Raw genomic sequence first — 23,008 nt, forward strand, 5'->3', positions numbered from 1 at the left:
ACCTAATGGGCTCAGTGGGCACTGTCTGAGGAATGGACAGGCTTGCAGCTCTGACTGGGGTGGGGCAAAGGCAATATATGTAACCTAAACATTTGTACCCCTGTAATATGCTGAAATAAAAAAAAAAGAAAGAATCACATGTTCTATCCTGGTTCTATGGGGAAATTAGATAGTAGGTCTGTGATCTGTAGTTACAACGATTGCATGTTAATCATCCTGATGTCTGCATTCCTAGATTTTGCTAGCAATAAGGCCACCTAATTTTTAAGTGGTAATTACTGTTGTACTTTTGTAAGCTGCCATGCTTTAGAAAAGTTTCATTGTCTGAGGTTTGCTCAGTACCCTTTCACACGGCCCTGGAACCCTCCCCTGGAAGAAGTGCATTTCTGAACTTTGGTGTCCTTTGCATTAATTCTTCCTGAAAAGTGTATAATATCCCAGGGAAATTGAGAGTTGAATGATCCTTGCACTTGATGTAAATTTTTAGATGCTGAGCACTTGGACCTTCAGCATGTGGTTTTTATCCATGTAATAGGTCTTAATAGAAAGGGGATCCCACTTCTGTTTTATGTGATATGATCATAAGGAAACTAGGTTATAGAGAAGAGAAGAGATTTAAAGGTATTTATCTGAGGTCAGTAAGCAGTTGATGGTTGAACTGGAACTACAGCTCTAGCCCCCTGACTTTTGGCCCTGTAGTTCCTGTCCCTAAATGTGAGTTGCCTTTATAGCAGGGAAGGGTAAGGCTTTCATTACAAAGTCTTCACTGATGCAATCACTCTAGCTCCATGAATTCAGAAAATCGTTGAACTGGTAAACATGTTATTGAGTCCCAGTTGGTCCGGAAATAATTTATTCTTGTATCAAAAGTAGTTAAGAGCTTACAATTCAAAATATTAATAGTTATGAGTTCACTCAGAGCCTAGAGGTAAGAAGTGTCACCATGGGCTTCAGACAGCAGGAGATTCGAATTCCTGCATGTGCGATTTTGTAACTTGGCCTTGTTGTTCCTTATTTCTTCATTTGTAATTTATTTCTCCCATGTGGGGCGTGTGGGGAAATATCCAGAAGACTATTCTAGTGAAATATATTGAGCAATAGGTTTCATCAGCTTACAGGGCTTTAGGAAGTATTTCTCAAGGACTTTAAAGTCTTCTATTGAAAAGCCATTTAAAAGGACAAGAGTCTAATTTTATTTCACATTCCTGGTTCAGAAATGAACATTGTCATTATTAAATATACATCTTCCATCTTGCATAAACAGGATGTCAGAAAACTGACATATAAACATATAAATATATAAACAGAGAAGTACAAAGAGATCTTTGTCATCACTCTCCCTTTCTTATTCACCAGAGTAAGGGAATTAAAAAATACACTTATCTTTAATTAATATTTTGTTTCTTGAGTAAAGTGGCCTACAGCATCTTTATATTAATGCATGCCCATTTATGCTACACTGCAAAAACTTAAAAGAAATATGTCTCACATGTATTCCTTGTTTATTCTGGTAGATATAGTTCCATTAGGCCCCCTTGGAGCATTGATAAAATAATAGGTTAGTTATAATTCATGGCACGCTACTATTTCTCATTTCTATCATGTGCCTTCTCTGGATCTCTGCATTGCTTGCTAACCTGAGGATGGCAAAGCATAGTAAAAAGAATCACCTGGGGTGAGATAAATTCTTAAAAATGTAGCATGAGCAGATCTGTAGCAAATCACCAAATGATTTGCACCAGAGTCATCCTTAAGCGCTAAACACTGGCATGATGGGTCTGCTTTTGTGGCTTCATGATGCTATGGAGACCAGGTAAATGGAGCTGTGGAACTGGGGAACACGGTGGAGTGCAGCAGGTGATACTGCTACCTGTGTCTTAAGCTCCAGTATCTGTAATTTCACCTACAGCCCCTGACCATCAAAAGGCTATTTCAGTTACTGCAATGGACATAAGATATTTTGGTAAAGAAAAGAAGTGAGGCTCAAGGATGAAACAAAGCTATGTAAACAAGCTTAACTATGTCTGACACAGATTAAACACATACCCTCTGCACATCTCCATATTGACTTTTTAGTGTACCTTTCCTTATCCCCTTCAAGACATGATGCTGGTCATATACAGAGGCATAGTTAGGACATGGAGCAGGTGACTGACCCTCGCCCTCTTCTACTCAGAGATGGCACGGTCTATGGCCTCTTAAATTCTAGAGTGATATTTAATTGATGGTTTATATTATCATGGAAAACGGTTCATGATCACAGGTGGTATTTTCATGACCACATATAATAGAAATACTGAGTTTAGAAAAGAGGTTCGCCCTAACACAAAAAGTCTCACTCAATCCAGATAAAAGACTATTATTTACTAAAATCATACACATTTCTAATGGTTTTCTATCTGGACATCAGTACAGAATAAGATTGTACATCAGTCAGCTGTTGGATTTCAACTTGACACCATTTGTTGGCATGTTGCTGACCAGTATATATAGCTTCCATCTCTCCACGTAGCCACTGTCTTCCCTGAAGCACCTGACCTTGTGCTTCTCATGCCCACTGCTCACTAGCAGCAGAGTGGACATTCGCAAACAACAGTTCATGTTTGTGCTGAAATTGAAGTACCCCAAGTTCAAGGTCTATCCGTTATTTATGCTCCTGATGCTACTGGCAAAGGACTTTTGATAAAATGTCAGTGAATCTAGAAAACAAGTTGGGAAGCAATTCATCATATTGAAGAGATAAGATGGAGAAAAGTTTGAAGCCATAAGGAAAAGGGCAGCCTAGTCAGTGGGTAGGAACATTATTCTCAGAATCCTAATGAAAAGATTTTACTTCTGTAGGAAATATCTTACTTGATTAAAATGAAGGAACTCGTGTTATGTATGTAGTCAACAGTAAGTAATAACAAGTGAATTACCAGCATGGCCATGACCCATAGACTCTGAGTTTCTTTCTCTCCTGGAAGCTATGAGATAAAGGGCATGCCTGCCATTTAATGTGAAACAGTGGATGATAAGCTGTCTTCCGTCAACTGCTTATATTTTGTCTCATTAAAGGAACTTGCACTGAAGTGAACAGCGAAGAAATTAAGTTACTGCCTCATGCTGTGGCAAAAAGGGAAGAGAAAGAAAAATGTTAGATGTGTCTTGTGAGCTGAAATGCTGTTTTTCCCAGCTATATTCTTTATCAGGAGAAATGTGCATAACAGTCAATAGACCCTACCCATGGTCTTTGGTAAGCTTAAATAACATATGGACAAATGCAAAATATAATTTTATTTACCTGATTCTTTTTTCACGTATAAACTTTCAGTATTAAAAATGCCTAGGACTTCACAAGTATTTTTCATTTTCAAAAAACAAATCCAAACTTACTTGCCTTTTTGTTAAAAATAATGGGAACTTATCTGAGTAAGTAAATGGTTCCAAATCAAACCATGATTCCTGAATTCCCTTTAATACCCCTTATCTGTGTCTTCTATGAAAGCAGAACTTGCAGCCATAGGGTTAGGGCTATGAAAAAATTATACTTAAAAAATGTTAAAGTATATTAAAGTATAGTTTTTGGTAGTGGAGATGCCCAATTTTCCTTTGTGCCCTAGGAAACCTTAAGAAAAATATCTGAAGATCTCAGCTCTTCTGACATTAAATAAAAGCCAAAAAGGTGAATGGCACTAGGCTCTTCAGTGTGCTTCTGTGGTCATATGTTAGACCTGGCAACCTTGTATGAAGTTTTGTTTTCAAAGTGGCTACTCCACCAACCTCCATAGGGTAGGACTTAGGGTGGCTGAACATCTCAGAAATCCTTTACCATCAATTCAGCAGGATGCTGATGGTTTTATTTGATACTGCTAAAGGAAAGAGATGTTAGATTTATGTTATTATGGCCACACTGGAATAAGATGTCGTGAATGTTTTTCTTTTATGGACAGTGCAACTCGATATGAAAGCAGACCACGCGGTGCCAACCTGTGGGCATCCACTGGTGGGTTGATCGTGTTGGCTAGCTAGAGACCGACTGCATCTCAGCCCACTATCCACGGATTCACTCGTGCATTTCAGGCATGGAAGGGGGAGTAGAAGAACACTGGCGCAGTTCTCAGCACAGTTGGTAAAGCCGTTCTGTGGTGCTCTCTGTGCAGAAAGGTTTGCTGTTGGTGATGATGAAAAAGCACTGCAGATGTCATCTTCCAAAAGCTGTCCCTTGTTTTAGGTAGTCCATCGAAAGTCCAGAGATCCAAAACTATTACTAGGAAACTGGTTTCATGATACTGTCCCCCAGGGTTATTTTGTTCAAAACTCCAAGTTTAAGTGAAGAGGAGTCATCTGTCCACACAATGGATATAGAGAAGCTTTTTTTTTTAATTGTGAAAATTGATTTCCTCCGATGTTTGTGCAGCAGCTGTTTCAACTTGTCCTTAAAAAAGCTGGTTGTGAGAGTGTAGAGGATTGGATTCAAAGCACTGTTTACTGGAAGAAAAAAAATCACTATCCAGGAAGTGATTGTGCCTGGAGAAGGAAACAAAGTGGGGGAAAAAAGGTTGAAGTTTTAAATAGACATAAAATGCAAATAACTCAGTTATTTATGAGAGTACATTTACATTTTCTCTTGTCTTATTGAAAATCTCTTTGTTGGAAGGGCACAGGAGCTATGAATTTAAGGTCTTATCACTAAAATTTTCTTAGTTTTAGTAACTAATTGTAGGTTGTTGTGAGACCAAGTAAGAGCAAATATGTGAAAACATTTTCTTAAAGTATAAATTGCTATATAATGTATTTTTCTTATTTTTATTGCCTTCCTTTATAAAAAATAAGAAAATGAGAAAATAATTCTTAATCAATAAAACAGGCTTCGGGAAACTTCTGGTCCAGCAGCCAGCTCTGATCTTGGTCTTAACTCCACCCAGTCCACAAGGCTTAGTGGCCTGTCCTGGCGTACCTTCCATCCTGTTATCCCAGGAAAAGGGTTGGGGAGCAAAGAGGAGTGCATCCTCCAAACTTGCTGAAATCCTCTTGTGTGAAGCCTTACAAATGCTAATATTTGGGGAAATAAGCTACAAAAAGTTCTTCTTGAGGAGAAATTTGGAATATGTCCTTCCTGAGGGTATCATTTGTTGGTTAGAATGAAATGTGTTTTCCTCCTTTAAACACAGTCCGCTCCTGTGGTCAGATCAGTCTCGGCTGGGTGAACATGGGCGAGTCACTTATGATCCCTAGACCTCACTTGCCTTCTCTGTAGAAGGGACTGGTGATAACTGGCTCGCTGAATTAAGGGGCTGGGCCAGAATGGGCTCTGCAGACCCTCCTTTCAGCACTGAGACCTGTTTTCAAACCCCACCCCACCATGTGCCTCCTCCCACGTCTTCACAAGAACTCATGAAGAGTTGGAGAGAAAGGCCAATGATGCTTTCTCTCGCTACCCTTTGTTCCCTCTGCAGCCTGTGATTTTCTTATCCTTTAACCACTGTTATGTTGTTCTCTTGACCCTCACTGTGTCTTTCTTTTCCATTTCTTCTCTGACTGCGGATCTGACCTTCCGTCCTCTCTTTTCTCCTTTCCTTTATCCCTCCCAGATCCTTTTCTATAACTGTCTTCCTTTTTCCCGACCTTTTTCTTGTCCTTATTTTTTTTTAACTGAAAAGAATATGGAAATGAAAAAAAAATCTGTATTTTAGCCCATATTTAGACTTAAGTAGTTTTATATTACTTGTCCTTAATTTTTAAAAACTCAGATGATCTGAAGAGTTAATGATTGAAGAAAGACTAAGTTGCTTCTTGTCTGTTGTGTCCCCAAAGGGAATTGTGATCATCAATCCCACCCATCCTCATAGAAAACAGTGCCTAACAGCCCCTGCTTTCAACTGGGCCAAGACGAATAGGCTGCGTAAGTCCCATACGTAAGTTCCACTCTGAAGGGGATGTCCCGTTCAGTCTCAGAGAGACCCTCTAATGTGACATGGGAGGGCTAAAGCTGGCCTGTGTTTGGGTAACCCCATGTACTATCAGTGACATGGCATGGCATGACCAGTAGACCCAGGGTTCTCGGAGGGTGGGGACAGGGTGGGTTTAGGTCAGTGAATGCAGCATTTCCTACAACACCAAGAAAGGACTCTGTCAAGTGTGATAAGGACTTTTCTCCTAGGTCCACCAAAGTGTTCTAACCTCAAAGTATTGAACCATAAGTGTAAAGAAAGACTGGTGCATGGCCCAGTACTGTTTCCACAAAACATTTTTTCCTGTTCTAGTTCCCGTTATTGAGGTATTTATTAAGCTTATCATGATCTGAAAGGGTCTTAGCGTCTCTGAGGGTGACGATGACTTCTGCTGCTATCAGACACCCTTGTTCACCAGACATCTCCTGATTCTAAATCAGAGCGCGTTATGGGCTGAATCATATCTGCTCAAATTCATATGTTGAAGTCCTGATCCCCAGTACCTCAGGGTCTGACTGTATTTGTAGATAGGGCCTTGAAAGAGGTGATGAAGCTAAAATGAAGTCATTAGGGTGGGCCCTATTCCCAACTGACTAGTGTCCTTATGAGAAGAGGAAATTCAGATGCAGGAAGAAGCACCAGGGATGCACACACAGAGGAAAGACCACGTGAGGACATAAAAGGCTACCAATACAGAAAGAAAAAGACTCAAGGAATTAACAGACTCACAGAATACTCACATTGGAAGGACTTTGACAGACCATCTAGAAATAGCCTCAGTGAAGGGAGGTGAGGTGACCTCCTTGAGCTCCCTCAATGAGTCAGTGGCTGGGTCAAGAGGGGAACTTGGGACTCCCGCTCACCCAGTGCCGGGCCCTTCTTCCACCACACGAGGCTGCCTCCCCTCACACCCAGGAGACGCAATGGCACGGGACGGGGAAGCAGGTGTGGACACAGGAGTGGGGGAGGCTGATGGGACAGACCACCCCCATTCTACCACTCTTGGACCAGCTCAGCTACTCTAATTAGAATGCATTTATTAAATAACACTATAAGAAAGGTACTGTGGAAAATGCAAAGATGAGTAAGACATGATCCCCCTCCTGAAGTTTATAATCTGAAGAGAGCAGAAGAATCATTCAAACTAATGCCGCTGTGAGGAGTTCACACAAGGCTAACGAGTGAGGACCAAACGAAATGCCTTGGACATTTAAGCACCTGGTTTGGATGGAAGTGGGGTGCGGAGAGGTCAGGAGAGGCACTGTGTAAAGGGGAGTATTTGGGTTGAGCCTTGAGGGATGAAAAGGGGTGTTCAGTGGGCTGGGATCTCAGAGGTTGAACCTATTATCCAGATGGAGCAAAGGCTCCCTCTTCAGCAAAGGCTGATGTCTTGTCATAAAAGTGAAGGAAAAAAGCCCAATCATTCTCATGGGCCCAGATCATAGAATGTACGAGGGTGGGGTGGAGACAAAAATATATTAAAATGCTAATCCAGCATTTGCACTTTATTCCATGAGCAAGGAAGGCTGATGGGCATTTTAGTCCTGTTGAATGTGAGATGTTAGGATGTAAAAATTGAGACAACCAGGTAGCAGTAATAGATTGGAGACTATTCCTCAAGTGAACATCTGTGTCCATTAGTATTTAATTCACTCTGCTCTTCGTGTACTACAAGCTCTCCCTGAGTGATCGCCCACAAATCCTTACAACTTCTGCTCTCACCACCCAGCAAAGGCTCCCTAGTATTCAGCCCCTTTCTCTGTTCTGATTTTCGCTTCCGCATCTTAGATGGCCTGAGGGATGTCAATGCCTTGTTGTGGAGATGAAAACGATAGATTAAGGGGATGCCATGAATGTTGTGTGGCATTTTGCAGCAAGGCATCTGACAAGGCCTCACAACCTTGTGCACAAGCCAGAGGGACATAGGTTGTTAGAACTTTTTGTCATTTGTGCATTCGTCACCATTCATCACTCGTTCATAAGGGCTTTTGATGTGTCAGGTGCCTCTACGGAACATCCAGCACTCCACAGAGCCCAGTGTGACCTTTCATGGTTAGGACCATGGAATAGACTGGTGGTTCTAACCACCACCTCAGAACCACAATGAGAGCTTTTGCAAAACACCCCGTATATAGGCCTTAGCGCCTAGAGACTAAAACCAGAGACCTGGGTGGAGCCTGGGCATGCATATCTTGATTTTTTGTGAATACTCCTGGCTAAGAACCACTATCTAGCTCAGGTAGAAGCAGGATACTTAGACTTGGTTTCTCTCTAGCTCTTGTTTTTTATTATTCCTGGCTGGATAGCACCATTACCCAGTTTCTATTTTAGAATATTGATCCTAAAACACTGGAGGAAATAATAACCGTTTGCATGGAAGCCATAGGTATTCATGGAAAATTTACTATGTGAGAGGCACCATCCTAGATTCTGGCCTTGGCAAAACAAATGCGAAAGAAGGCACAATGTTCTTGGCAATGGTAGGAGAGACTGACCTGGTATTTCCACTCGGAAGAGAGAAAGGATTTTAATTACAAATACAGGAATCCAGCAGATGGCATCAGAGAACACTATAAAAAAGAAACGGTTTGCAACGGCCACCTCTCTTCCAATGTGATTCCTCACTTCTGCCGTCTGCAAGGCGGTTTTTTGAATGGAACAGAACATAGTAATATAGGAAAACACAATGATGAGAAAAGCCAGCAAGTTGACACCTGTTGGGAAAAGCACAGCTCTTAACATCTCAGGTGTATAAGTCAACAGTAAAAATATTGTGGCACAGGTTGAGTATCCCTTATCTGATATGTCTGAAACCAGAAGTGTTTCGGATTTTGGAATATTTGCATATACAATGAGATATCTTGGGAATGGTACCTACATCTAAACACAAAATTCATTATGAATGAAGGTTATTTTGAATAATGTTTTTAATAATTTTTTGCATGAAACAAAGTTTGTGTACATGGAACCATCAGAAAGCAAAGGCATCAGTTGTAGAATTTTCCGTTTGTGGCCTCACATTGGTGCTCAAAAAGTTCCAGATTTAGATTGTTTTGAATTTTGGATTTTCAAATTAGGAATGCTCAACCTGTACTTAGATGCTAAATATGGTATTTCTTACACTGACAATTTGAAGAAGCATGTTTTTAATATAAACCCAGTGGTGTTCGGCTAAAACCCCAAGTTCAAGGAAACTAAGGGAATTGGGCTTGGCAGATTAAAAAGAGATTTCAAATACATAAACTCCTTATGAAGAATTGCAGATCTAAAATTCAGATCTTTACATGTCATGAAGTAAACTCTAGTTTTTTTAAAGCATGAAAAAGTCTTTTTATTTTTAGCTCTCTGCAAATTCAAACCTTAAAGTTTCCTGCAATCATATGCACGTCTCAAAAAAAAAAAAATACAACCCCATTTCCTTATTTTATAAATATGAATAACATAACCTTAGAATTTATCATGAGCATAATTGCCTCATAAACATTATTCCTCATGGCTTTTGGTCTTAAGTAAGAACAATATTAGAACAAAAATGCATTTTTATTTATTTTTCTTCAGGTTTCTCACAGTAATTTAAACTACTGTGGTTCAGAACCCCTTAGACTCATTTTAGAAAAGAAAAAAGAAATAAGAAAAAAGTTTAAAATTCAACTATATGACTCACTCTTTGCAGGCCAATATATTTACAAGATTCTCGCTTAATGTCAGTACCCCCTTTAATGCTGGCTTCTTAGTCACTTGGTTTGCTTTATTCTTGCTGTAATAAAAGTCCTAAGAATGACCATCTCATTCCTCATAGTGAACATAAAATTTGCATATATTTTCAAAGTTGCTTTAAACATGCTAATCTGAACCTAGACTGTACGTAAGATTGATAAGTTCTAGGGGAAAATACTTTAAATCAAGGTGATCTGTTATTTTTATCCCAAGCATTTCATATCCCATGGAATCTCACTATAAAGCCATATAGTAAAATTTTATAAAACTAGTTTGTCTTAGGCCTCTTGTCAGAAAGTTTAGTTAAGCATAAAATAAAATCACTCTGTTAGAAGATGCTCCTCTGGCCTAAATTCTAAAAACAGACTTATAGAAAGGATCAAAGTGTATGTTCTGACTGCGCTACAGGAATTAAGATGGTAACAATAGAGGAAACTGGGCAATGTGTATATCGAAACTTGTACTAGTCTTGCAACTTTTCTCTAAAACTAAAACCATTCTCAAATTAAAAATTAGTTTAAAATTGTATATTCTCATAGTCTTCAAATAGAAAAAAATGTATTTTATCTAGAGCTCTAGGACTCCTTTCACATGCAAATAGATGACAATGATGGTGTGAGAAAGAGTGTGTCTGTGTGCGTGCGTGTATTACTCTCTGTCTATTTGGAATACATCACAGGCTCATGGCCCCTTTGGGCTGACCTCCATGGCTTCACTGTAAGATCCACCACACTGAGCGTCTTTATCCCTTCCTCTTGCCCGGTTCTCTGGCTCTGGGCCTCTGAATGCACTGTGTCTTTTCCTGGATCACAGCCCTCACCCCACCCTCCTCTGTCTTCATTTGGCCAATACCTCCTCATCTTTTTGGGTCTCAGTTTAGATTAATTTCTTTTGGTAAGCCTTCCCTGAGCCTCAAATCTGGGCCTCCTAGAACATTCTGTCCTCTTCCATCATGGCATTTATCAGCTGGTGCCGTAAGGATGTGTTGACTCGTCTGCCTCCTCCTCCATGGTCTGTAAGGTCTGTGAAGGCTGGATCTGTTGTATTTCCAGAGCCCAACAGAGTGCATAGCCTATAGTAGGTGCTGAATAAATCCCTGTTGAATCAATGAATGTAATGGTGTGTGTGTGTGTGTGTGTGTGTGTGTGTGTGTGTTGGGGGTGTCTCTATTAAGTGCACCTGTGCTAGGATCAGTGAGGAAATAGAGTCATGAGGAAACACAAAAAGCAGCCTACAATATCCTGGGAGTGACATATCTATGAACTAAGAGCTACCAAACAGGATAGTGAGTGAGCAGTATTATTAAAATGGTGCAGATAAAATGTTTCATTTTTCAGAGGAGGAGAAGGAGTAGAAGAAGAAAAACTGGCAACAATGGTGAGGACCGTTTCATGATGAGTTTGAAGTAATTTAATCTTGACCTTGATAGTAGTAGGGAGCCATTGAGGGTCTCTGAGCAGAGGTGTAGACAGTCCTTTTGATGCTCAGGGAGATTATAACAGCTGTAGTGAACAGATAAAGGAGAGGAGGAGGAAGGCCCCAGAGGTCAAAAAACTGGTAAGGGCTAAAGTAATAATTCAGGGTTGAGGTAGGAAGGTTTTAAACTAAGGCAACAGTAGTGGGTAGAGACTGGGAGGAAGACAGGCAAATTCTGATGAAAACCATATGATGAAAAAGAAAGAACAAGAGAGCTTGTTGACTGCCTGGATGAGAAGAGATGGGAAGGGGAGTCAAAATGGTGATACTGCCCTAGTTAAAGAGAGCACATGGAAATGGCCTTAATTATAAGCAGGAGTGATACATATTAGAAAATAGAAAAACATTTATTAATTTTAAAGGACTAAATTGTCGTTCATTTATAAGAGAATGTAGGGTCTTCTTTTCTAAAAATAAATAGAAAGAATTAAGAAAACTGAAAAGGAAAGAGTTTTTATGAAACATCTTTACCTTGCTGACTTAAGAGCTACATTGAATAAAGACAATAAATCTTCCTGGTATTTCCATTCAGATATCTCCTGCTAGTACGTTTCCAGAACTTTGGAATTATTTCTTTAACTCATAACTAGATTGTCAAAAAAAAAATGAGTTCAAATAACTTGGTACGGTTACAGGACTAGGCACTGAACTAGAATTCCTCCAGCCAATAGTCAATGCATACAAATATGAAATCAAAGGATTTTACGGATAATAAAAAGGTCACCCAGAGATTCTGATAGTATGTCTTTGTTTTCCACATTAAATCTCTATAACAAAAAATTTAATAAAAACTTCAAAAAATACAATAGCAAGAACTTTTCCTTAAAAAAGGACACAGTCTTGACTATATTAGTTTCTGAAATGGACAAATCCACCTTTGCTGTAATTTATGGTATTTCTATCAAGATTATGTTTTTCCAGGAAATGATAAATATAATTTACCTAGGAAAATTCCAAGGGAATACCCTTTGCCTCCAATATCTTCTGTTTGGTCATAATAAAGTGGGAAACATACTCCATTTTTCCCATAAAAGTTTCCAAAATAATCCTCACTCCAAAATGGAATTACAGCTATTAAAAATCCCACCATCCAGATGCAACTGAGGATGACGGAGGTCTGCCGTTTCCCAGGCCGGATGTTACTGAAGGGGAAGACAATGACCAGGAACTTTTCCAAAGTCAAGTAGGTCAGCAACAGGACAGAGACTTCGGCGGACAGCATGGCCAGGAACCCCAAGAGGCGGCACTGCAAACTCTCCATCCACAGCAAGGCGTACTTCTGATACTGTCCTCGGTATTTTATGTCAAAAAAGCCAACAAAGAACAAGTAAACACCCATCAGGCAGTCAGCACCTGTGGAAGAATCGATAGGTGTATGTTGGTAGTTTCCAGCATCTTGGTTTCAGGTTTCTAAGTCTATTGCTAGCATTTTAGTTTTCTGATTAGGTCTAGTTCCTTCACCCTGTATTAGATGAACTAATGCAAACACCTACTAGACTCAATACCAATGCACTTCAAAATCTGTACTATTTCTAAAGTTCCACACTATGTCTTTGTTTTATGGTTTAAAAAATAAGGGACAGGGAGTTTTCAGGGTGGGGGGAGGCTATTTTTAAACAGTAAACGTGTTATTTGCATAATTAATAAAGATTATTATCTGGGCTTGAGAAGCATAGGTGTTATTGTGATTGAAATTAGACAAGCTTAGTTTTAGAACCCACAGAACTTTCTCCAGAATTAATCACTTGACTCATCAGCTCCTTCTTACCCATTTCTAAGACATAACCCCCAAGAACAAGTCACTGTAAGATCATACAACCTAAAACAGAGCCACAAAAGACCAGCACATTTATATTTAGGAAAAAAAATTGCCCAGTATATATAATTTATATTAAATGCCATTTGTTGAAAACATATCTATATATGCTTTCACAGAAGATATCCTAAATCTATTTATACAGAAAACATACTTACAACAAAGGAGTTTGATGGACATAGTGTGAGTTGTATTTTCAGCTTTAATGAAAGATCTCATGCCAATGACACAAAGATTTCCAAAGCAGGTAATGAAAGCTATAACCCAGACAAATATTCTGAGGATATTGTTAGCCAAGAGGTCCTCAAATGAAGAAATGCCGTCAGTCAAGGGCATACAAATTCGGACGTGGGGAACATAGGAGCAGTATCGAAAGTTTTTGAAATAACTAAAGTCAAAGGGAAAAAAGAGTCACTTTACAGTAGTGATACAGAAACTACTGTTGCAATCCTCTCAGGGCTGCAACTCTATGCTAGGTCTGCAACTTCGCTAGGGTTATGTATTTTTGTTTAGCAGTGTTTACATAATTAGAGAGCTCTTCATTACATATTAGGCAGTGTCCTTTTCAAGATAGGACTAAAGGACACAGAAAGTCACTGGCTTGGCTGAGGAGCATTGGGGAGGACATGAAAGTTTGAAATCTCAGGACCTGTATTTTTTTTCCGGTCATATGGGATTATTCTGCAGGGGATTATAAAAGTAGATTATCATTGTTCAATTGATCTCTAAAACAGCCAGGGGCTTGGGTTTGGGATATAAACAACCTACTGTAGCTCACCTAAAATATTCCGGTCTCGTCCTGAGATTTAAACCCTGAGGTCTGCTCACTTTACTTCTTCCCTGGCAGTGGCAGGAATTTGGGGGGGGGCTCCGAGATTGGGGAAAATCGGTCTCACTGGGGCTGGGAGAAGCAGCAGCCACTTTAAACACGGACTTCTTACCAGGATCTGGAAGGACTTAAACAATTTCTAGGGGAATATATAGGTTTGCTTGTGGTCAGTGTAGTTATGATCTGGGCACGGGGAAATCCTGAAGTTGTTGGAGATGGCGAGGTCCTTTAGCTTATGGCCATCCCAGAAACCTGTGCATTCAGAATTATCTCTCATAAAACTCATTCTATTTTTATTCTTTTACTACCTCTTTCAGTTCATTTCTCTGCTCTTTTCTCTCAGTCTAATCCATTTTTTTTGGGGGGGGGGGATCCGCTCCCAATTCAGTTTCTAGACCAGCAAGTTAAACAAAGCTTCACTTTGCTGCAGCCTCAAGGCATCTTGTCACACAGGGACCCCTGGCTGCCCAAGCCACCTCGCCTCCTGCCCTGTATCCCTTGCCTGACCCAGACACTCCAGCCACCTTCTAATCCTTAGGCAAGCCAGGCCCCTGCCCTTCATCGAGCTTTGCTTTTGCTTTCCCCTCTGCCTGGAAGGTTCTCCACCCCTATTGCCAGCGCTGCCCCTCCCTCCATTCAGATCTGCTCAAATGTCTGTCACGTCACTCTGACTTCCATCTAAACCACCTACGTCCTCCTTCCATCCTCATCTTGCTTGACTTGTCTCTGCAGCACTTGTTTACTTTTTGCTTGTGTACACATTTACCCTCTGGATCCTAAAGCTAAGTGGAAGCTCCACGGGACAGACATTCTCTCTCTTGCTCATCACCGTGTCTCCGGCCTCTGGAACAGTGCCTGGCACATGGTAGGGATTCAACAAATACTCCTTGGATCAGCAAATGGATGCTGAATAATGAAGTGCTGGGTGTGTCAGGGAGAGAAATAGGAGGCAATCCCTGTCCTCAAGTAGCATACAGTCTGGCTTCCTAATATCTAGCATCCAATTAAAGGAACTCGACCTCTAACCCTCTTGTTTTCTTCTCCTTCCCTGGAGTCCCTGGTACACACTTGGTTTGACCTCTTGGTTCCTTCAGGATTCCATTATGTCCTCTGTCTTCAGATAGAGCCACGGAGGGTCTCTCAGTGGTTTGACCTCCCTCCCACTGTGGTCACACCACTGGTTGTAGGGTGGAAGGGATAGGGGAGAGAAGGTGGAGGTGTTCCAGCAAGTGAAGGGCAAGGAGGATGAAAGAAGAATAAGTAGGTCACTTAGGAGGGAAGTAACAAAGCTAACTACCGTGTTTTCTGTTTATCAGTGGGCACTTCCTGACCTTGACCTGGTGTCTACATTTAAAATAGCAGCTTCTCTATCAAGTTCTAAAAAGGTTGAATTTCTCTACTCTAAGAAGACCTCACATTCTTTTTGGAACAAGGAAATGATAGGCCCATTAAATATTTATCTAATGGTGCCCCAGAAAAAGAAATTAACAAAATCATGTGGCTATGCATCAAACACTTGTCTTTTAGTAATCACACCTACTGCACAGACATAAACAAAATGTTCTCCCAAAAGGGCACCTTCATATCAACCATGTCATTCACTTGCTGCACCCAACTTGTAGTCTTACATTGAATCCTCCCTATTTTTGTGGATAAGAATGGTTAATTTTGGAAATCATGAATACATAGATTATACAGTTGATAAAGAAATGATCATGTTATAAACACATATATTAACATAACTTACACAAGTGCACTTTAGCCAAATATATTAAAGTGACTTATCAAAAACTATTATAAAGATTAGTTACCTCCATTTTGTAGTGCACTTAGTAACAGTAACAACACCTGGAATTTATATAGCATCTTTCTTCCTAAGGGCTCAAATCTTAGTGTAGCCGACTGCTCATCATGTGAAGTGAATTAATGTTTCCAGGTCTCCTGAGTACCATTTAGCCAGTGACTTCATCTTGTGTAATATGTGGCATTCTGGTACCCTGATCTCTTATTGGGCCTCAATTGGATAAACAGCATGTTTCCAGAGAGAAGGGTCATTCATGTTGGCACATCATAATATTGAACTCTATTTGAACAGGGACCAAAGGTGAAAAAATTAAAAAGCTCTCAATAAAAACTTTTGTTGCATATAAACACATTGCAGTGATACATTAGACAGTTTACATGAGAACATTTGAAACATTTCACCATGCTTCCTTCTCCATTCTTTATGCATACATACATGTGAGAAAGATTCTTCATGGGTTGAAACATTTGTGTGTTTATATATGGAATCTCTATCCTTTCCAGGTCTCTGGAAAATAGGCACAATAGGTTTAATGTTTTTAAGAATAAATATTTTAATAATTACATTCTTTTTCATAGCTGAAATATAATGCTTCAAGATCTTATGTTACCAATTCAAATTAGGATGAAAATTTTACAGTACACTATCTGAGAAAGTTGCCATTTCTATTTCTGCCTCCTGTGAGTTGGAGCTGACTTTGTCACTTCACCTGCAAAACTACATTCTAATAGAACATGTTCATTCATTTCTTTGATTTTAAAATGGCAGTGGTGATTTGTGTGATTATGAAATTAGCTCTGTTTGGTTTTTTAAACAATGCCATGATAGTTAAAGGGTTTCATTCAGGAGCTGATACTTCAAATCTGAGAGCTTCAGTGAAGTGAGTTTTGTGAGAACCTGGATGGATTATTTATTTATTTATTTATTGAGACAGGGTCTTGCTGTGTTGCCTGGGTTAGGGTGCAGTGGCATCATCAGAGCTCGCTGCAATCTCAAAATCCTGGGCCCATGTGATCCTCTTGCCCCAGTCTCTTGAGTAACTGGAACTACAGGAGCAAGCCATTATTTCGGCTAAGTTTTCTGTTTCTTGTAGAGACTGGAGTCTTGCTATTGCCCACGTTGGTATTGAATTCCTGGCCTCAAGCTATCCGCCCTCCTTGGCTTCCCAAAGTGCTAGGATTACAGGCATAAACCACTGCTCCTGACAGAGAATCCGGATTTAAATATAGGCATTTCTTTCTGACCTATGTGTCTATAGCGCCGGAAACCATGGAGGTAGCCAGAGGTGCTCTAATTCAGGACAGTTGTTTTCTAAGACACCAGTGGAAGGCATAATTCCTTTAATTCCTCCTGGCCCATAAAAATGGCCTCAAAAGGCTCCATTGATCACTTCTGTACTCTTAGTTTACCCGGAAGCTTTTACAAATATGGATACTTTGAAGACCTCTTTAGGATGGTGTGAATTAAGAGCTTCCATGTTCTCAGGCAGCAGATGGAGAGAGCACAATCTAAAAAGAGAGAAGCCTTTTGTTTTTAATGTTTATCTGGAAAGATGTCTGAATCTCACTTGGTTTCTTTTTGGCTAATCTGAAAAAGGGTTTATCAACATGGTTCTGAGTTTTCCTTTGACCAGTGAGTCTTGTCTTCAGAAGTCAGAAATGAAACTTGGGGGAGCTATTATTATATTGCTGAATCATCACATGGCCCCTCTAGCAGGAAACGCTAAGTCCTTTTTAAAAGGTTTTTTCCCTCCTTTTTCTTTTACTCCCTAGCATTATCCCTGATACATTACAGTTTTAGCTTTACATAGATTGTGTGATTATTCGATCACTCCTCTATAGATTCCTAAAAAGCAGAGGCCACTCTATCCCAATTATGCATAAGTAGGTGACCAGTAAATGTTTGTGAAACAAATGTATGAATGAATCTTAGAGAAAAAGCAATGAGATCATAAAGAAAGGAACAAAACAAAGAAAAGTATGGAGTAAATAGTTACTGCTTTGGCTTTCAGAAAAATATTATGTGGTGACTGGATCTTTTGGTTTTCAGAAATGCAGTCTGTGGTGAGTGAAGGGAAGAATCATGTCGTCCACATCCTGAATTCTGGTGTTCTATTTAAAAACAATGAGTTATTAGTATTTTGGGTTTCTTAATATTCTAGTTTCTTGAGAGCAGGGACCAAGTCTTTTACATCAGTGGATGCTCATAATATCTGTTGAGACAGTACCTAAATCTTGTATTAATTTCCAATAGAAAACTATTTAGCAAGAATAAAAAGTGATTTTAAGGATTGGTCTTTAGAATTAAATGAAGAAATTCTTTAGGTTGAAATCTGGTAATGTAATATGTTCTGTGTTAAAAACAAACAAACATATTTAGCCAGCAATAGCCATCCATGGGAAAGGAACCATGAAGTTCAAAGGATAAGTAGCAGAATTCTTGACATCATTGAGACATAATATGGTTGACATTTAAAAATACTATGCAACATTTATTGTCCGAATGTTCACATCTGTGGGATAGTTTTTTTCTTTACTTCTTGTAAAGTAAAAAGCATGTACTGTAGACCAATATCAAATAGATTCTTATAAGAAAGGGAAAAGGAAAAGGCAGGCAAGTATTACATAATTTGTTTTTACCAATCTTTTAGTAACAAAATTATTGCAAATTTAATTCTTTGTGAAAACTGTAGGATGAGATTTTGCTATATCAATCCAGCTTTCAAGAAGGAGCTATATGTATCTGCAAACACAGAAATGGCCTTTGCATATTGAATGGTAAAAAAATGAGACGTATTTGTCATTTAGTAGGTACTTGATAGTAACAGTGATATTCGTAACAGCCTGAGAAAGCATGCTCCTGTGTGTGAAATACTCATTTAAAAATAAATGTGTCTCTAAATAAAGTACTACCACTAAAATTATAATAGCATAATTATAATATTTCACTTACAGAGACTGAAGTTGTTTAAGACTTTCAAACTGGTTCTTGTGGAGATACAAAAGAGGATTGGATGACAGGTTCCTTTTTTTTACCATTAGAAGGAAGGGGAAAAAAGCACGAGGGTGTTATTATTTTGGAAGCTCAAGGTGTTGCTATTTAAATCTGATTATAGTGAGCAGAAGAACTTACAGCTTTTGTAGAAGATTCAGGTCTTTAAAAAGGTGGGGTGGTAGCTCCGTTATCATATTGCTAGACAGATCCCTGTTGATGACAGTGAAAATTCAAAGCAATTACATTGGAAATAAATGACATAGTTATTGCTCCTCACTAATATCATCATCCCATTTGATGTAACAGAAAATATGAATCCTTTAACCAACCTGATAACTTGTTACGCAACAAGGCCATGTGTCAGCCAAATGGGTATGCTTTCCATCACTTATGGACATGGGACATCCTGGTCATCCAGTTCCTGTCTGGAATTTCCTCTCACCCCTCTCCAACGCATTCTCAACCCGGCTTTAGTATCTACTTTGATTAGTTTCCTCTGTTTTAGGAACTCTTTGTACAACTTCTACCACTTACGCTTCTGTGATTCCTGCTTGCTTTATATACATGATCTCTTGTTTATCCAGCTAAACTTTCTGAGGTCCAGTCTTACGTCTTGTATCTATTTTGCACCTCAGCTAAGATAGTGTTGGCCACTTAGTATCTTCCCAGACACTCTTGAATGGATAAGTTCACAAATTTTTAATATATCCTTATATAGGGCTATTTTTGTAGAAGAGAATGAGAGTTTGATATGTTTTTGTATGTCCTGGGCTGCTCCCCAACCTCTGCCTGTAACTCGAGTCCATGTTCATACTCCAGAGTCTGACCAGGAATGCCTCTGAGAGGAAGTCTCTTCTGAGCGAGCTGCCTTTAAGTTTTTGACCTAAAATAACAATATTTTTGGTACTAATGCAGTGCCTCGCACATACTAGGCACTTAATAAATATTTTTGGATGTGATTTATGGTGCTCATTAATTATATTGAATCATCTTAATTGTTCATGAACTATGTTTTAGATTACTCTTACTGAGTTATTTATCCAATCCTTTCTGGATTTCAAAAGAAGGTATAAAGAATGGAGGAGAGGTTAAATAAGAAATGAATTTCCATTTTGAGGCCTCAATCAGGAGGGTGAGTTCTCGACCCTAATCACCACTGTTTGTCATGTCACACACTTTTAACTTCCAATGATACGCATGTGGGGAGCAATGGATTAAAAGGAAGACAAATGCTTTTTAAAAGGCTTCCATTTACAAAACATGTAATTGAACAGAAAAAATTCCATGAACTCTCTGAATATTTTTCAACGAGCCTAATCCTCATTCCAGACATTTGTATTCATTTCACTTGCTATAGATGTCATAATTTATCAAGGGTTAATAAGCATCTTTGTCCTTTTGTTCAGTTATAACTAGTTTTATTTCAGCCAGTCAGTTATTCACTCAGCAAGCATTTATTGACAATTAACTGTACTCAAGTCATTAGAGAGAAATGATCCCTGCATTTAAGAAACTATGAAAAACTCATTTACTCCCAAACACACACATATATGAAATCTCCCAAAGGAAACAGAGAAACTAGGGTAGGCCAGATCCATATCTGATTTGAATGTGCTTTAGACCTTAGGATAACGTTGATTTTCTTAACTTTTCTTTAATATCCAATAGTCTACAGGATTTTGATTGCTACTAGTGGAAAAGCAGTCTCACTAGTCCTTTAAATTTATAATGTTAGAAGAAGCAATCATATTTTCCTAGTAGACGATGCTACTTACAGTTCTCCTAAATTTTTTAATGAAGAAAATGTCTTCTCTGGAACAAAATCAATTTGATTTCTAGGCAGAAACCTGTAAGACATGGCGAGAATCAGCACGTGGGTTTGTGTCTGCTGTAGTAACCAGTTCTCATTGGGAGATGCCACTGACGGCCACTGATTGAGTGTAACGTAATAAGCCTTCATTGAAGTCTCCAAGGGAGGCGTCTTTCATCCTTCCGTGTGGAACCTAAGGCAGGAGTTTCTCACCAAGGACAACCCCAGGTTCTCTCCAGGAAGTGCTGTCATGAGCAATTTGAGATGCTGAGTGTGGTCTGTAAAGCTACACTTGGTTTGGATTCTGATTATTTTAGAACACGTCTCTTTCTAATTTTCCTTTTTCGGTTCTTTTTTCCAATCACTCATCCAATCAACAAACATTGCTAAGTGCTTACTAAATGTGGAAACCTATAATTACAACAAAACCAAAACACTTGTTTTGAAGCGTACCAGGGCAAATGTCCCGATTGACTGATCCATCTGCCTTCCCGCCCCCCAATAAAATCATAATCATAGTCAGCAATCACAGTCACCAGTCAGAATCTTTGGTCAATCAGAATACGTTAGATGTTTTCTCCTTAAGCACGAAATTATAATTTTTTTTTTTTAGGGAGAGAGACATCCAGTGATAAGAGTCCTTAGCAGTAACAACTAATCATCGTAGAGCTAACCACTTTCACATATATTATTTCATTTCATTGGTGACCGTGGGGTTAGGAAACTGGAACTTTCAGGTACCAGTGCAGCTGAGAAGGTCATAGACTGATGACTCCCCTTAGAAACAAGGACAGAGGCTGGAGTGCTAAATGGTGGGCAACTTAAGGCTCAGCCCCAACATCAAAATCAATAAATCAATGTGTGCATTTCTAGTATTGCAGTTTCAGACCAATGCTGTAAACAAAACACTACTTTAAATTTTTTTGTCAATGTTTTCTTTTAATTTTCAAATCTACTGGGTTTCCACTCATTTATTTATTGAAGTCCATTGTATACTTACAGCACTGTGAGTGAATCACAGGACAGAAAGGTGGAATTCATAAGATGTTTTATCCGGTTGCCTTCCAAATCCCTGAAAGTCATGGAGGAAAAATATTTTTAATATTTTTGTACAAATCATACGTTTAGACACAGGGCTGGGGAACCTCCAGCCTCAAGGCCACATGTGGCCCTCCAGATCCCCGAGTGCAGCCCCTCGACTGAATCCAAACTCTGCTGTAAAATTTGGATTCACTCAAAAGTCTGCACTCAAGGATCCAGAAGGCCACACGTGACCCCAAATTTTAGAGATGTTTTTTGTTCATATAACAGTTCTGAACTGTGTTCTCACATTTAGTAAGCTAGTGTCTTGCTGTGCTGAACACCATGCTATTAATTATAACATTGCCCAACCCACCATAAACTCCCATTTATTGGGCTTTAACAGTGGCAGGTGCTGTTCTGCATGCATCACACAGCACTCCTGCAAGGTTGGCACCATTGGCCCCATTTAACATAAGAGGAGTCAGAGGCTCTTGGAGATTCACTTCTGGTCCCACAGCTAGTAAGTGATAGAATTGACCTAACCCAGATCAGTCAGATTCTAAAGCCTAGAAACTTAACTTCTGTATCCATGGACTCATTGATCATTATATTCTCACATTCTCCCCAGCATCTGGTAGATATCTGTGCCTCTGTTTTGCTGTAAGAGAAACTGAGGCCAACGTTATCTTGCATATACTGAACGCCAGAGTCAGGATGTGAATCTCATTCTGCGTGATGCCAAAACGCAGGTTCTTTCTACTGTGCCTCAAAGATGCTAATGCCAAGTCTGCTCAGACTGGCAGGGAACAGGGACGCAGCCTAAGTGCCATGTGGAACTTGTTAGAAATGCAGATTCTCGCCCCAGACCTACTGAATCAGAGACTCCAGGACTGAGGTCCAACCATCTGCGTCTAAGCAGGTCCTGCTGTTGTTTATGACGCACGCTGACACTGGGGAAGCATGAGTGGGGACATTTCATTCTGCCAGGTGATTCCTTTGGACAGGGGCATCCCACGTACTTGAGCAACACCCTGCGGAACACTCTGACATTCACACTCTGAGTAGTGCGGGGGAATAAGAGAAGGCCGACTTTTCTGCCAAGTCTCCTAATTTCCCTTTATAGTCAGCTTCCTACAAGCTTCCCCAAATATTTTTCTGCTTCTGAATGTTTCTCATGGGTCACACTAAAATCTCTAATCCCTTTGTCATTTTCTTTTAAATCCTATTTTAAAGCCATCTTGGAAATTCTTACAGGAACTCTATATTTTTTCACTCAATATACTCTGATTAAATATAATAAACATTGTCCTTTCTTACACGTCCAAATATTGTTAAATAGAATGGATTATATGTTTTCTCATGTGTTCACAAATATGATACTTTGGAGTTGTGAGAGCAACTGTCCCACTCGATAGCAAGTGAGGGAGAAAGAGAAGCCTCCTCAGGGCGGTATTCTCCTGCCTTTAAGCCTACAGTGAAAATGAGAATTCCCATTTCCTCCTTGTTGTTGATGCGAATTTTGGGGAGGGGTAGCAGGCTGGGGCCCTGATATTTTCCTGCTCTCTTTACTATTTCCTGTTGGTTTTCCACTGTGTGTGTGTGTGTG

The 23,008-nt window shown here is 39.5% G+C and overlaps 1 protein-coding gene across 1 annotated transcript in view; it reads right to left on the bottom strand.

Annotated features, from left to right (window-relative positions):
* Window positions 1–4,249: 4,249 nt before the first annotated feature.
* Window positions 4,250–23,008, bottom strand: part of RXFP2 (relaxin family peptide receptor 2) — a 168,974-nt gene continuing 150,215 nt past the window's right edge. The window contains exons 12-20 of the mRNA XM_069466955.1: window positions 21,380–21,451; window positions 20,345–20,416; window positions 18,708–18,779; window positions 18,528–18,599; window positions 16,011–16,082; window positions 13,101–13,330; window positions 12,069–12,479; window positions 8,429–8,647; window positions 4,250–4,509 (exon numbers count right to left, since the gene is read on the bottom strand). Coding sequence (XP_069323056.1) covers window positions 4,250–4,509; window positions 8,429–8,647; window positions 12,069–12,479; window positions 13,101–13,330; window positions 16,011–16,082; window positions 18,528–18,599; window positions 18,708–18,779; window positions 20,345–20,416; window positions 21,380–21,451 — 1,480 coding nt within the window. The remainder of the gene's footprint in view (window positions 4,510–8,428; window positions 8,648–12,068; window positions 12,480–13,100; window positions 13,331–16,010; window positions 16,083–18,527; window positions 18,600–18,707; window positions 18,780–20,344; window positions 20,417–21,379; window positions 21,452–23,008) is intronic.

The sequence above is a fragment of the Eulemur rufifrons genome, chromosome 4 (assembly GCF_041146395.1).
Source record: "Eulemur rufifrons isolate Redbay chromosome 4, OSU_ERuf_1, whole genome shotgun sequence".
NCBI classification, from domain to species: Eukaryota; Metazoa; Chordata; class Mammalia; order Primates; family Lemuridae; genus Eulemur; species Eulemur rufifrons.